Source organism: Talpa occidentalis, unplaced genomic scaffold (genome assembly GCF_014898055.3).
Source record: "Talpa occidentalis isolate TD23 unplaced genomic scaffold, MPIMG_talOcc4v2.1 talOcc4.13, whole genome shotgun sequence".
In the NCBI taxonomy this organism is placed as follows: Eukaryota; Metazoa; Chordata; class Mammalia; order Eulipotyphla; family Talpidae; genus Talpa; species Talpa occidentalis.
The window spans coordinates 44,000,976-44,014,715 of record NW_023601322.1 but is presented as its reverse complement, the minus strand read 5'-3'; the positions used below and the strand labels follow the sequence as shown (position 1 = coordinate 44,014,715).

Below are 13,740 nucleotides of genomic sequence, written 5' to 3'. Positions count from 1 at the left end.
AGCAGTATTACTGTATTCAAGGGAGAAAACATGAACTAAAGATTTCATATGCAGGAAAACTGACATTCATATGTAAAAGGTTTTAGGAAATTATTTTGAGAATGGATGAATGCCACAAATATTATTTCTTTGCTGAGGAGTCTACTATATGGTGAGTTTTAGAGAACCAAAATGATATCGTGTCACTAGTTCTGAGCTCTCAGTTCTTTCCCATTGCTCTGTATATCTGTCCTTCTGTTGGTGCCATACTGTTTTGATCATGGAATCTTTGTAGTAAGTTTTGAGTTTAGGAAGTGTGAGTTCTCCATTTTTTTCTTTATCAGTATTGTTTTGGAAATCATTATGTATTTTTCTTTGTATTTCTGTGCTTATAATTCCAGCACCTGAGTACTAGTAGTATGCAGTCCAAAAAAAAAAAAAAAAAAACCATAAGAAGGAAATCGCTAATGAAATATTTCGAGAAATGGTTCCATAATTAAGACACAATTTTGCAGAATGCGCCTACCCAGGACCTTGTACAATGTATTGCAAAAGATCTACATAGGAAACATCCTCACAAAATATAAGCTCACTTGGAACAAGAAGATCCCAAAAACCTTCCAGAAGCAGATGGGGAAATTAGCCAACATAGAAGGGCTCTGGAATGAGAAAGGCATGTGACTTCTCAATCTCTAGCAAACACAGAAGCTAAAAGACAAGGAGTGAAACCTGAAAAGATGAATCACAGAGACAAGCACAGTCTCCCTTAACAATGAAGGTCAGATACTGACATTTCCTTCAATGTAAGGTGGCCTCTTTTCTCTGGAAAGCATTGGATGATTTATTCCACCAAAGGGGGGAGAACAAAACAAGGAAGAAGAAACAGGGCCTCCATCCAGCACAGGCTAGATAATGAAGGGCCATCTACAAAGTGGTGAAGGGAAACCCCAAGTTAACAGTGGGTTTGGTAACCAGAGGTTGCAATTGAAGGACAGAAGTCTCCAAGGACAGGAGGGAAACCAAACGTTTATTAGAAGTTTACTAATATATTAAAAGATTCACATAAGAAGAGTTTGGAAATACGGCTGCAAATACCATAAGATTAATCTGAGAAAATTGAAAGTAGTTATCTCTGAGAGATTCTAGGATGGGAAGGATCAGTCAGGGACTTGTTCTTTGTGTTTTAAAGCCAACTAGAACTGCTTGACCTAAATTTGTGTATGTTTGATAAGGAATAATCTTTTGTATGGAAAAAGGTAGTAACAAGCTTTAAATATATAGTTATTTGTAAAGCTAAATCTAAATGAGGGTTAATGGGGAAAGAGTATGTAGGTTATATGCTCTGACAATGTAAATATTGTCACTGTGTTTAAGTAAGAAGAGAGAGCAGTTATAAAAAAAAAAAAAGTTAACTGTTTTCAGGAATGACATGGACAGTGGTAGTATTAGTATGCTGTTCTGAAGCTGTTGTGAGTATATTGTGAAATAAAGCAAATGAATAATTATGGAATATCCCAAGTTTGTCATCTACTCTATCCTTGAGAACCAGAATTTTTTTTAAAGATTCATTTATTTATGCAGATAAGAACTGGGGTACAGGCCAGAGGTGTGGAGGGTGAGAGGATTCACCAGAGACAGAGTGGGGAACTAAACAGGCAAACTGACTGAAATACACTGCTGAGGAGAGCAGTGGATGAGGCAGGAGAGGTGTGCTGTGCCAGGTGGGTATCTCCCTGGCCGACCGGGGCTCAAACTCGTGCTGCAGAGGCTGCAATAGCTTCATAGTGCTGCGCCTAACCCCTTGCGCCACCAGGGAGACCCAAGAACCAGAATTTTTATTTGTATGAAATAAAGATATATAATATAAATATGTAATATAAAAGAGGTTACATTAAACCCTATGGTCTGAATTTGTTTCAGGCATATTCTAGATATAACTCTACCCACTGAAAAGTTCTGGTTCTGCTCATTGAACAATGGCCAACACAAGAGCAATGGCAATGAAGTCGTTTTTGTTGTTGTTTGTTTTTGTTGTTGTTGTTGTTTTACTTTTTTTTTCACATTTTTTAATTTTTTTTTAAACAATATTTTCTTGCCCCCACCCCCTCAGGCAATGAAGTCTGTTGACATAATTTCATGTCAAAAAGACTCAGGAACCAACCTAGGAGGTCCTACTGGCCAAGGAAGGGAGAAATGTGAACTACTAAGAATAGTAATTGAAGTGATTGAAATACAAATATTTTCATTTTTTAAAAGATTTATTCATTTATGCATACAAGAACTGGGGAATAGACGAGTGAGAGGACCCACTAGAGACAGAGTAGGGAACAGAACAACAGGTAGACTGACTGAAATACACTGCTGAGAGGAGCAGTGGGTGAGTCAGGAGAGGTCTGCTGCTCCATATCGGTTGCTCCCTGGCTGGGCATCGAACTCGTGCTGCAGAGGCTGCAGCACATTATCACCATTTTTGCAAACCCCAGTGTATTAACGAATCTAGACATTGAGAAAAAATGACTCCTAAACATAAAAAGAGAGATGGCGAAATAGTACCTACCTCCTGATGGAATAACACTGGCCTCTAGACTTGCCGGAGGACTGAGCTCAAGCCTCTGAATCCCATATACAATTTGTAGGAAATACAGAAGTCAGAAGATGCTAAATCCCATCAGGAGTATGAAATCAGCAGCTCCAGAGTGTGGAAAGTTTTGTAGGCCAAATAACCACATACTTCAATAAAGAAGTTCTAATAAAAAAAAAAATGGATGGTGGAAGACCTGTATGTTATAAGTGAATTTAGATAGATGAGATTAACCTATAAGTTTCAGGGATACCACTTGGAACAAAGTGAGGATTGGGCCCAAAGGTAAAGGAATGTGTGTGCTCTGGAGTGGGTGGGGTATGGGATGCACATCTGAGGAGGCGTGAACCTGCTCCTCTAAATCATATACAGTGCTGTAAACCAATGGAAGGAGGGAGGTAGGGAGGCACCTATAGTATAACACAGAGTAGTAGTTACTCTTGAGGGGATGATTAAACTTATGGTTAGCACAGGGCACGTGGAGGGAATTCTAGGGTGCCTAGAATTCTTGATCGGGGTAGAAATTACATGAGTATTTGCCTCATTATAATTATTTAAGTTACATACTTATTTTGTGTGGCTTTCTATATCTGTGTATAATTTTAAAAAAGTTTAAAGGAGGTTGATGGAGAATCCTATTATTTTGTTTTTAATGTAGAACACTAAGTGGAAAAAAGGGTTTCTGGATTATACTTATGTTATGATTCAATTTTTATTGAAAATAGGGGAGGTATATTATACCCCCTGGAATGATAGTTATCCAAATTTTATAGTTGGTATACTGTCAAGGATAGAGATTTTACTATTTGTGATGTGTAGCATGTTGATTAAAAGGGAAAAATCTAGTAAGTGGTACATAAATATATATATATGTATATACATATATACACATATAGCTTGTTTTACTTTTTACTTTGAAAATCATTTCAAACTTCTAAAGCATTGCACATAAATGCAAAGAACTATACATCATTGACAACCAGGTTCGTATTCTTTATTAAAACTTTGACTCCTTTGCTCATTCTTTCCCTATTGATAATAAGGTGCATATATCATGTCCCTTTATCTCCAGAGATGCATTTCTAAGTATTTCCTACAAAATAAAGATATAAAATTTTTACCTGTAATTTTTTAATGTGTACATAGTTGTGAACCTCAGAAACGTGGGGATTTTATATCAACTTAGATAATTGGTGTGAATAAACTATTTTTTTAAAGATTTGTTTATTTATACAAGCACTGGGTACAGTCAGAAGCATGGGGGGGGTAAGAGAATTCACCAGAGCCAGAATGGGGAACAGAACAGGCAGACTGACGAAATACACTGCTGAGGGGAGCACTGGGCAGGGCAGGAGAGGTATGCGCTCCATGCGGGACCCTTGCCGGCGGCCGGGGATGAAACCGGCGCTTCAGAGGCTGCGGGCAGCTTCGCAGCCCAGCGCTCAACCGCAGCACCACCAGGGGAGGCCCTGAATAAACTATTTTAAACTGTAAAAAATTTTTATAAAGAAATACGTATCTCTTTTTAACTTGATATGCCTAAGGTAATTGGTCACTTTTATCTGCACTTTAAAGAGAGTGTATCTTCAGATAACACCTACTGAGCAGTCAAAAATTGGAATCATCTTGGGTGTCCTCTTGCTCCCATAGGGCCTCCCTAGTGGCACAGGGGTAAAGTCTCAGCGCTATGAAGCCATCACCAGCCATCAACACTGTGGCATGAGTTCTATATCCGTCCAAGGAGCTAATCCACATGGCACAGCAGACCTCTCCTGTCTCACCCACTGTTCCCCTCAGCTGTGTATTTAAGTACATCTGCCTCTGTCTCTGGTGAATCTTCTCACCACCACCACCACCACCACCAGCACCACCACCACCAACACCACCAGCCACCACCAGCCACTACCGCTGGCCTACACCCCAGTTCTTGTATGCATAAATAAATAAAAATAAATCTTTAAAAGTAAAAACAAAAGAATGCTCCCACATATCTATCAAGTCAGCTGTAAAGGGAACACCTGGTCTGGCTTATTTTTTTAGGTGGTACTCACATTCATTGTCAGTTATAGATAGAAGAAGACAAGTTAATAAAAACTGATTCCTCAAAAATAAGGCTTCATTTGAAAGATTTTAAAAATGTGTTATAAACAATTTGTGGCCTATAACAGCTTTTCATAAATAGGAGGGAAACCTTCTTTGGAAAGTTTGAAGATTGTTTAAAACTTTTTATATTAGTTTTCAAGATTTATGACATATCTGGGTTTGGTCTATTTTTATGTAGAACGTGGGTATCTTGTCAGAAAATATCGGGCATATTTCCATGCTTTGCACTAAATTAAGTTTCAGCCGACACTGAAATTATTTAACAAACTAGTCACTTTCCACGGCACAATAAAAAAAAAAAATAGCTTCTGAAATATTTGTGCTAGTAACGTTTCCATTAAAATACACGAACCGTGACCATGGACCCATAAAATTGTCCCCGAGGCTTCTGCTTATAAATATGGAGAATTAGCACCTCTAGCACCTCGGTGTGCAGGGGATATGACTTCCCAGCTCTCCGCTCCCTTACTTTCTAAAAACAAGACTCTTTTTCTTTATAATTTAATAGACCATTTGGTATTACAGCTTACACGCCATTCAATTGCAGCCTGCAACACGGAGAAAATAAAATGCATTGAAGTTTCGTGTAACCAGATGGGACCTTCTGGGTATTTGAGGTTTGGAGACGCTCAAGGGAGAAGCGCACAGCGTTAAGGTGCCCTGTCTCTGCCCGCAGGTGAGCGAGATGGAAGTGAACGGGCAGTTCGAGTCGGTGTGCGAGTCGGTGTTCAGCGAGCTGGAGTCGCAGGCGGTGGAAGCCCTGGACCTGCCCATGCCCGGCTGCTTCCGCATGCGGAGCCACAGCTACGTGCGCGCCATCGAGAAAGGCTGCTCCCAGGACGACGAGTGCGTGTCCCTGAGGTCCTCCTCGCCTCCGCGCACCACCACCACCGTGAGGACCATTCAGAGCAGCACGGGTGAGTGCGGGCGGGGTCCCCGAGACGAGCACAACCGCCAGCCTGGACTTGGCGCCCAGGCTATGGTGCGATTACTGCAAAAGACAATGCTCTGTGGCCTTGCTGGGATCACACACTCTCCAGTAACAAAATGCACTCCTGCCCTGCAAAGCAATGGCCCCATTTCGCTTCCTGTCTCTACACCCGTCTCTAGCCACATTCACCCTCTCCCTTCTCTCTCCATCTTCACCCCTGGTGTCAGCAGAGGAAACTGGGACTACTGGGCCAGGAGCGACATTGCAGTGGGGCAGTCTCCCCAAGATCCCTACACAGCATCCAAGGAGCCAGCAAACTCATGCCAGCCAACTGTATGCTCCACAGTCAGGATCTGGCTTTTAGGCGTGTGACCGCACCCCCCTCAAATGAATTAGACACCCTGACTGTTGACCATCACAACGCTGGGGGTTTTTTTATTCTCAGATATCCCCAAAATGACTCTTCCAAAAGACATGAAATATCACTGAGTGAGAAAACAAGAAGAAATATATGATCTAGTACTATTGGTTGAACTTTTTTATGAGTTTTCTTTCATTATAACAGAAGGCAGACTCTTTTCATTATTTTAAAACCTTCTGACTATCCTCTGTATAGCACCTACTTTTCCCTCGACACTGAATTTAGATTTATATCATTAAATTGCATTTTTATCAGTAGATTTTAGGCACAGAGGCACAGAAGAGCTTAACTGGTTTCCATGACACTGGGACCAGCATAGGAATACAGCCATGGGTTATGTGCTACAATGTGTGTTCTGGGGTTTTTTTAAAAACGTTTTTAACATTTAGATCCAACAAGAAAATCTCCTCCATATCAACTAGGCTTAACTTTTTGATTGAATTCAGCACAACTGTAATACAGAGTAGTTCTACAAGGAGATCATCTAATCTAGAGTCAAGATAAATAATGATGAATAAATTAGAAGGAAAAGACTGTGCCAAAATATTGTATTATTCAATTTTAGCTCGCAGTGCATCCAGTGCCAGTAATTTTCATTCAGTCAGAACTTTTGCAAGCTTGACAATTAATAAGTCCTCAAATCTGAGTTAACATTCTACTAACTAGAAATATGAAGTTGGTGTACAAATTTAAAAATCAAATTTTAGAGGTTCGACAATGGAGTTCATTCTTGACCAAATGCAAACTAGCACCTCAGGATTAGGGAAATAAGTGCCTCTATACGATGCACTGGCTAAGCGGTTCCACCAGGAGCCCAGCAACTTTGACCGTGTCCGCCTCTCCACAACCCAAGATGGTGGATGCACATGCTTGTTCAAGAGGAACTTCTGCAAGAATAGCCTCAGATAAGGTTAATAAATTAAGTAAGATTAACTTATGAAATGAACAAATACTTTCTTAAAAAAATCATCCATGTGTGTGTTGAAGTCGTGCAATAAGTGTAATTTGAAGGCCTGCCCTGCGCCTACAGCCTATTTCTGTGTCATTTGGTGTTTCCCATTTTCCCCACCCCCTGGCCCCACACAACCCTTTCCCAGTGTCTGGCCCATTCCTCATGATAATCTCATCGCCTGCCAACTGAAATGTCCCCGTACATACACAAAACATGTCTCCTTGCCCAGACTATGGGGAAGGAAAGGAGGCGCTGGCTGCCTTCTTCCCTCTTGGGGAGGAGTGTTGCGGGTAAAGTGGCAGGAGATTCCAGAATGACTTTTGTCTCTTCCCCTCTCAGAAGACTGTATTTTTGTCATTTAAGAGACAATTTACTTACACTTCTTGCACCCATTCCTGTACCATGTTCTTCACCTCAAATACCTGATTCCTGACCTGCCTAAGATCCTTCACAGGTATCCGGAGGCTCCCAGAGTTCAAACAATAGGGTTGCCAGATAAAATCCAGGTTACAGTTCCATTCAAATTTCAGAGAAATAGGGCCTCCCTGGTGGCGCAAGGGTTAAGATGAAACCTATGAAGCAATCCGCAGCCTCTGCAGCAAGAGTTTGATTCCTGGCCAGCCAAGGAGCAACCCACATGGTGCAGAAGACCTCTCCTGACTCCCCCCACTGCTCCCCTCAGCAGTGTATTTCAGTCCTTCTGCCTGTTCTTTTCCCCACTCTGTCTCTGGTGAATCCTCTCACTCCCCCACCCCCACCCCCCCCACACACACACCTCTGGCCTATACCCCAGCTCTTGTATGCATAAATAAATAAATCTTGAAAAAAAAAAAACAAATTTCAGAGAAATAGCAAATAATTTTGTAATGTAAGTACACCCCAACTGTTGCGTGAGACTTACTTACATTACAAAGTTATTTGTAGTGTTTGTAATATTTTCTAAATTTACATGCCTGCTAGAGAAGGTGGTGAATAGGGTCCTGGAGGAGGTCCTGTGTTGCTCCATCTAAAATGTCAGTGGAGGGCCTCCCCGGTGGCGCAGCAGTTGAGCGCTGGGTTGCGAAGCTGCCCATAGCCTCTGCAGCGCCAGTTCGATCCCCGGCTGCTCCCCGGCCACCGGAGGAGGGTTCCACATGGTGCACAGACCTCTCCTGCTGCCCGCTGCTGCCCTCAGCAGTGTATTTCGGTCCTTCTGCCTGCTCTGCTCCCTGCTCTGACTCTGGTGAATTCTCTCACCTCCCGCATTTCTGACTGTACCCAGTGCTTGTATAAATAAATAAATAAATAAATAAATCTTTAAAAAAATAATAATAAAAAAAATAAATAAAATGTCAGTGGAATCACAGGGGCTTTGTTCAAAGGCCCTATGTGAGGGGACACCCCAAACAGGGTGAAGGGAACAAAAATACAACCTAAGTGATTGCACTGCCCCTTCTTGAGCTGTTTTCATCCTAAGTACTGAGCCACACCCACCTGCAGTTCTATGGGGGCGGGGGTGCTCCTGGCTTGACTGCAGCTAGGGGTTCAGGGGCAGGCGTGTGTCTTACCCAGGAGTGGTGAAACATAAAATAGCAGATTTTTGCGTAACTTGTAACTTCAACCTTAATCATCAAACTAAACATTGGGATATATCATCACAGTTTTGAAAAAATAAATAATTTAAGAACTAAATCTTTCTAGTGGATTTTAAGTAAGTCCATTAGATATTTAAGAGTGAACCTTCAAGAATTCTAATATCACCTTTCACAGTTTCTCCATGCCATCAATTTGTTCTTTAAAAAAAAAAGCCAGTGATTTGTGATAAATTTCTATTCCATCACTCCTGTGTCCTCCTCCCCTCTCACTCTCCTCCTACTCTCTCTCCCTCTTTCTCTCTCTCTCTTTTTCTCTCTCTCACACTAACACACACACACACGCACACACACCTTTTCTCACATGATCTCAATACTATCATATTAACTTTCTTCTACTGGTTTCCTTCTTAAATCAAGTGAAATACAATTTCCATAGAAAACACAGAAAATATACTTTCTGAAAAGAAGGACCTACTAGTTTTTTTAAAGAATGCATTCATCTGAAGAAATTAGGACATTACATAAGGGAATGGTTAAAATTAGAGCAAAGTCCATGGATCAGATTTACATTCGTGTTTAGTAAAACATGATGTAACTTTCTCCTTTTGTTTTCTCTTTCTTTGCTCATTATTCTTGAATACTCACAAAATATTCCATTTTCCCTAAACTCCCTCTTGTCTGAAAAAAGTTCATTTTTGCCAGTTGCAGTTATTAGCTATGACTTTTCCTCATGACAGTCTTTATTCTGAATCTTTCTCTCAGTGCATTTTAATTGTTCAAATATCATCAAAACTACTACAAAGGCTTCCTTTTCCAGCCTTGTTCATTCTTCACTTGGCGAACTGAAATCACAGACAGAAGTCCACAGGAGTGTCTGATGCCTCGTGAGAGGGTCGTGAAGATGGTCTCCCTCTGAGTGGCTGTACGGACATCTTTGCAGTGTGAGGGAGAATTGACAGACTCAGCTCAGCAAATCAGGGCAAATTTAAAACTGCATAAGAAAGTGATTTTTTTTTTTTAAAGATTTATTTATTTATTTATTTATTTATTTATACAAGCACTGGGTACAGTCAGAAGCGCGGGAGGGTGAGAGAATTCACCAGAGCCAGAGCGGGGAGCAGAGCAGGCAGAAGGACCGAAGTACACTGCTGAGGGGAGCAGCGGGCGGCAGGAGAGGTCTGCGCGCCATGTGGGACCCTCCTCCGGTGGCCGGGGAGGGGATCGAACCGGCGCCACAGAGACCTTGGGCAGCTTCTCAACCCAGCACTCAACCGCTGCGCCACCGGGGAGGCCCAAGAAAGTGATTTAATAGTTATGCTTCCTTGATTTATTGAATTCTTGGCTTATGTATGATAGAATTTTATATTCTCTCAGCCTATCATCTGCTTCAAACTCCCACAAATCTCAATCTATAGAAAGATTGAATGTCTTTCTATAAACAACTGCATCCAGGACTACTAGGTTAACATTAGAATTATTGTATGAAAGTAATATGAAAAACTAGGCAATCACCCTCATGACTGTGGGAAGACAAGCACCCTACTTCAGTCATCTGATATTTTCAATACAGAACTTAGTGCTAGAGATAGGCCCAAACCTCCACTTCAGAGATCGGATTAAACCTGCCTCTTATGGACTGTACCAATGCAATTGTATATGTTTAAGGATGAATTTTCTGTTTCTTCCTATGGTGAGAGGGAGATTCATTAAATAAGTATTTATTGGTTTTTATGATTTTAAAAGGCAACCTATTATTTGAACTAAAATGTCACTCTTTGGCAGAAATAGGCAAACTCGCATGATATATGATTCTCTGGCCCTTTAAGAAAATTTTTCACTTTGAAAATACAAGCTTTCCAAAGAAACTTTATGAATCTATAATGTAATTTTTATAAAATGTAAATAGGTTCATTCACCACACTATGGCAATTGAATTTGGCCTGTGTGCTGTATTATTTTCTCCTAAGTGGAAGCTCTTAAAAGTTGGAGGTCAGTTGCTTTCCTGTCCTTCAAGAGCTTCCAGGTAGAGCAGGAAGAGTCCCAGGCAGAATAAGTGTCCCTGTGGGCCAAAGACAGCGGCATCCTGCAAACAAAGAACAATAGTTTGTCCGCTTGGTTGAGGTCCTAGTGCTGCGGTGACAACAATATTTACAGTTTGATTTTTCTAACAGACATCACATTTTCCCCTAAATTGAGACATGTTCTTCCATAATCCTACTTTGCACGCTCTCTCATTACTGTCAGCTCTCACACACTTAGGTCTTGTTCAGTACAACACGACCTTTTGATCATCTCAGGTGGGGCTAACATTCTAAGAGTTCTCCCACACATTTGGGTCTTCACTCCTGGTCAGCCAGTGCATCCAGGAGGTCACATCGAGCCCACCTTTGTGCACCCTACACCAGTCCCACACACCCTGCTCCCTACCCCAGCCCCAGATGAAGCCAAGAAAAAACCTGAACACATAAGATATTGAGCAGAATAGCATGAAGGTAATGATTTATCTTTGTAATACACATAGCAGCAATCACTATTGCAGGGAAAAAGGAAAAGGAAACATAAAAATACTTTTAAATTGTGATTTAATATAATTTTTATGAAGAGTAAGTTTTGGCACAACATTAAGTTTAACATTAAAATGTCTTGATTTGACATATCTATATGTTGCAATATGTTTACCACCACAATACTAGCTATTCCCTCTATCACATTTATAAATTACTAATTAAAATGTCTCAACCCAGCACTGATTTTAAATCCCTCAATCAATTTATTAATAATGATAAGAGCTAGGGCCTCCCCTGGTGGCGCAGCGGTGGAGCGCTGGCCTGCGAAGCTGCGCGGAGTCTCAGCAGCGCCGGTTCGATCCCCGGCCACCGGGGGAGGGTCCCGCATGGCGCACAGACCTCTCCTGCCACCCGCTGCTCCCCTCAGCAGTGTACTTCGTCAGTCTGCCTGTTCTGCTCCCTGCTCTGGCTCTGGTGAATTCTCTCACCCTCTCGCGCTTCTGACTGTACCCAGTGCTTGTATGAATAAATAAATAAATCTTAAAAAAAAAAAAAAATGATAAGAGCTAACTTTGAGCACCTAGTATCTGACAAGCATTATGAATCAGCTACATAGATTATGTAATTCTAATAAATATAACATATACATAACATGTAATTCTAATAAATATAACATATACATAACATGACATTATGATTTTCATCATACACAAAATTATGACTTAGAGAGTTTGCACAACTTGACCAAGTTCCCATAACTAGTAAGTAGGCAGCAGGCTCTTAAGTTCTCTTTACATCTATAAATGAACAGTATGGTTAACCCAGAGATAATTTAACATAAATCTGTCAGTAGCATGAGAAAGCTACAAGCTTTCTTTCATTCCTTTTTCCCACAAATTTTCATTTAGTTCCTGCCATGTTTGAGACCTGTATTTTCCATAAGAACTTCTGAAAAATCCTCTTTAAAGAAACTCTTATTCGGGCCTCCCCGGTGGCGCAGCGGTTGAGCGCTGGGTTGCGAAGCTGCCCGCAGCCTCTGCAGAGCCGGTTCGATCCCCGGCTGCTCCCCGGCCACCAGAGGAGGGTCCCACATGGCGCACAGACCTCTCCTGCCGCCCGCTGCTCCCCTCAGCAGTGTACTTCGGTCCTTCTGCCTGCTCTGCTCTCCACTCTGGCTCTGGTGAATTCTCTCACCCTCCCGCGCTTCTGACTGTACCCAGTGCTTGTATAAATAAATTAAATAAATAAATAAATAAAAATAAATCTTAAAAAAAAAAAAGAAGAAACTCTTATTCATATTATTAACATGATTTTTCATGTTGGTTTGTCTCATTGTGGAATACACGTTTAAAGTGAAATTAAAAGGCCTCTCTGGTGGCACAAAGGGTTAAGTGTCAGCACTATGAGATAATCACAGCTACTACAGCACAAGTTCCATCCCTGCCAGGGGGCTGACCTGCATGGCACAGCAGACCTCTCCTGACTAGCCTGCTGCTCCCCTCAGCAATGTATTTCAGTTACACTGAAATACTGATATTTCATTATCTCTGTTCTGCTCCCCACTCTGTCTCTGATGAATCCTCTCACCCTCTTTCTCCTCCAGCCTGCACCCCAGCTCTTGTATGCATAAATAAATAAATAAATCTTTTTTTAATGTAAAATTGAGAGAAATTAAAATGAAGAGAAAAGCCCATAAAAAATACTCACTGGATTTAAAATTTCATATTACACTTTGTCATTTTGACATTATGATGGATATAAAAGATCAAATATCTAATCCCTTGATCTAGTTATAGTAGTGTATTTAATGGAAAAAGAATTTTGTCAACTCATGTGTAAACTAAGCAGGTGGTAAATTGTGTTTTGTGGCTGATGAAATGATCAGGGGCCTCTGTCTTGGACTAGGCTGTGACTGATGTGGCTGAGCTCTTAATTGAGTTGCAAAACTAATATATGAGCATTCACAATCCAGTTACTAACATCAATCAAAAAACACCAATTAGAAAACTAGACTCCTTTAATGTGAATAATTTTTTTAGTTTTTTTAGTTTTTGAATTATTTTTAGTTTTATTTATTTGAAATTTTTTTTAGTTTTATTTATTTATGCATACAAGAACTGGGGTGTAGGTCAGAGATCTGGGGGATGAGAGGATTCACCAGAGACAGAGTGGGAAACAGAACAGGCAGATTGACCGAAACACACTGCGGAGGAGAGCAGCGGGCGAAACAGGAGAGGTCGGCTACACCATGTGTCTAGCTCCCTGGCAGGGGATCTAACTGGTGCTGCAGTGGCTGCAGATAGCTTCATAGTGCAGAGACTTAAACCTTTGCACCACCAGGGAAGCCCCTAATATGAATATTCATTATATGGGAAATTCCCTAAAGTGTTAAGTAATGGCTTGACAACATAGAACCTAAAAATTAACTTTTTATCTCTGTGATAGCACCATGGACACTCTCTTATAATGAAAGCACTGTTTTTAGAAGTCATAGCAAAGTACTAACAATTGAAAACCATACTTAGGATTAATGTTGACAGTTGGACAGTCGTATACGGACACTTTGGTACAGGATTATTTAGCTCCAGGTGGGAAATGTTCAGTCTATTACTCCTGTCAGCTGCTGCTGAGAATATTTACAAACAGAGAAGACAGAACTGACTAGTACCAAGGTTTTACTATATTGGAAGAT

The 13,740-nt window shown here is 41.0% G+C and overlaps 1 protein-coding gene across 10 annotated transcripts in view; it reads left to right on the top strand.

Moving 5' to 3' along the window:
- Positions 1-13,740, top strand: part of DLGAP1 (DLG associated protein 1) — a 428,837-nt gene that overhangs the window by 260,143 nt on the left and 154,954 nt on the right. For all 10 annotated transcript variants that reach the window (XM_054694167.1, XM_037508793.2, XM_054694170.1 and 7 more), the window contains one exon: positions 5,340-5,580. In XM_054694167.1, coding sequence (XP_054550142.1) covers positions 5,340-5,580 — 241 coding nt within the window. The remainder of the gene's footprint in view (positions 1-5,339; positions 5,581-13,740) is intronic.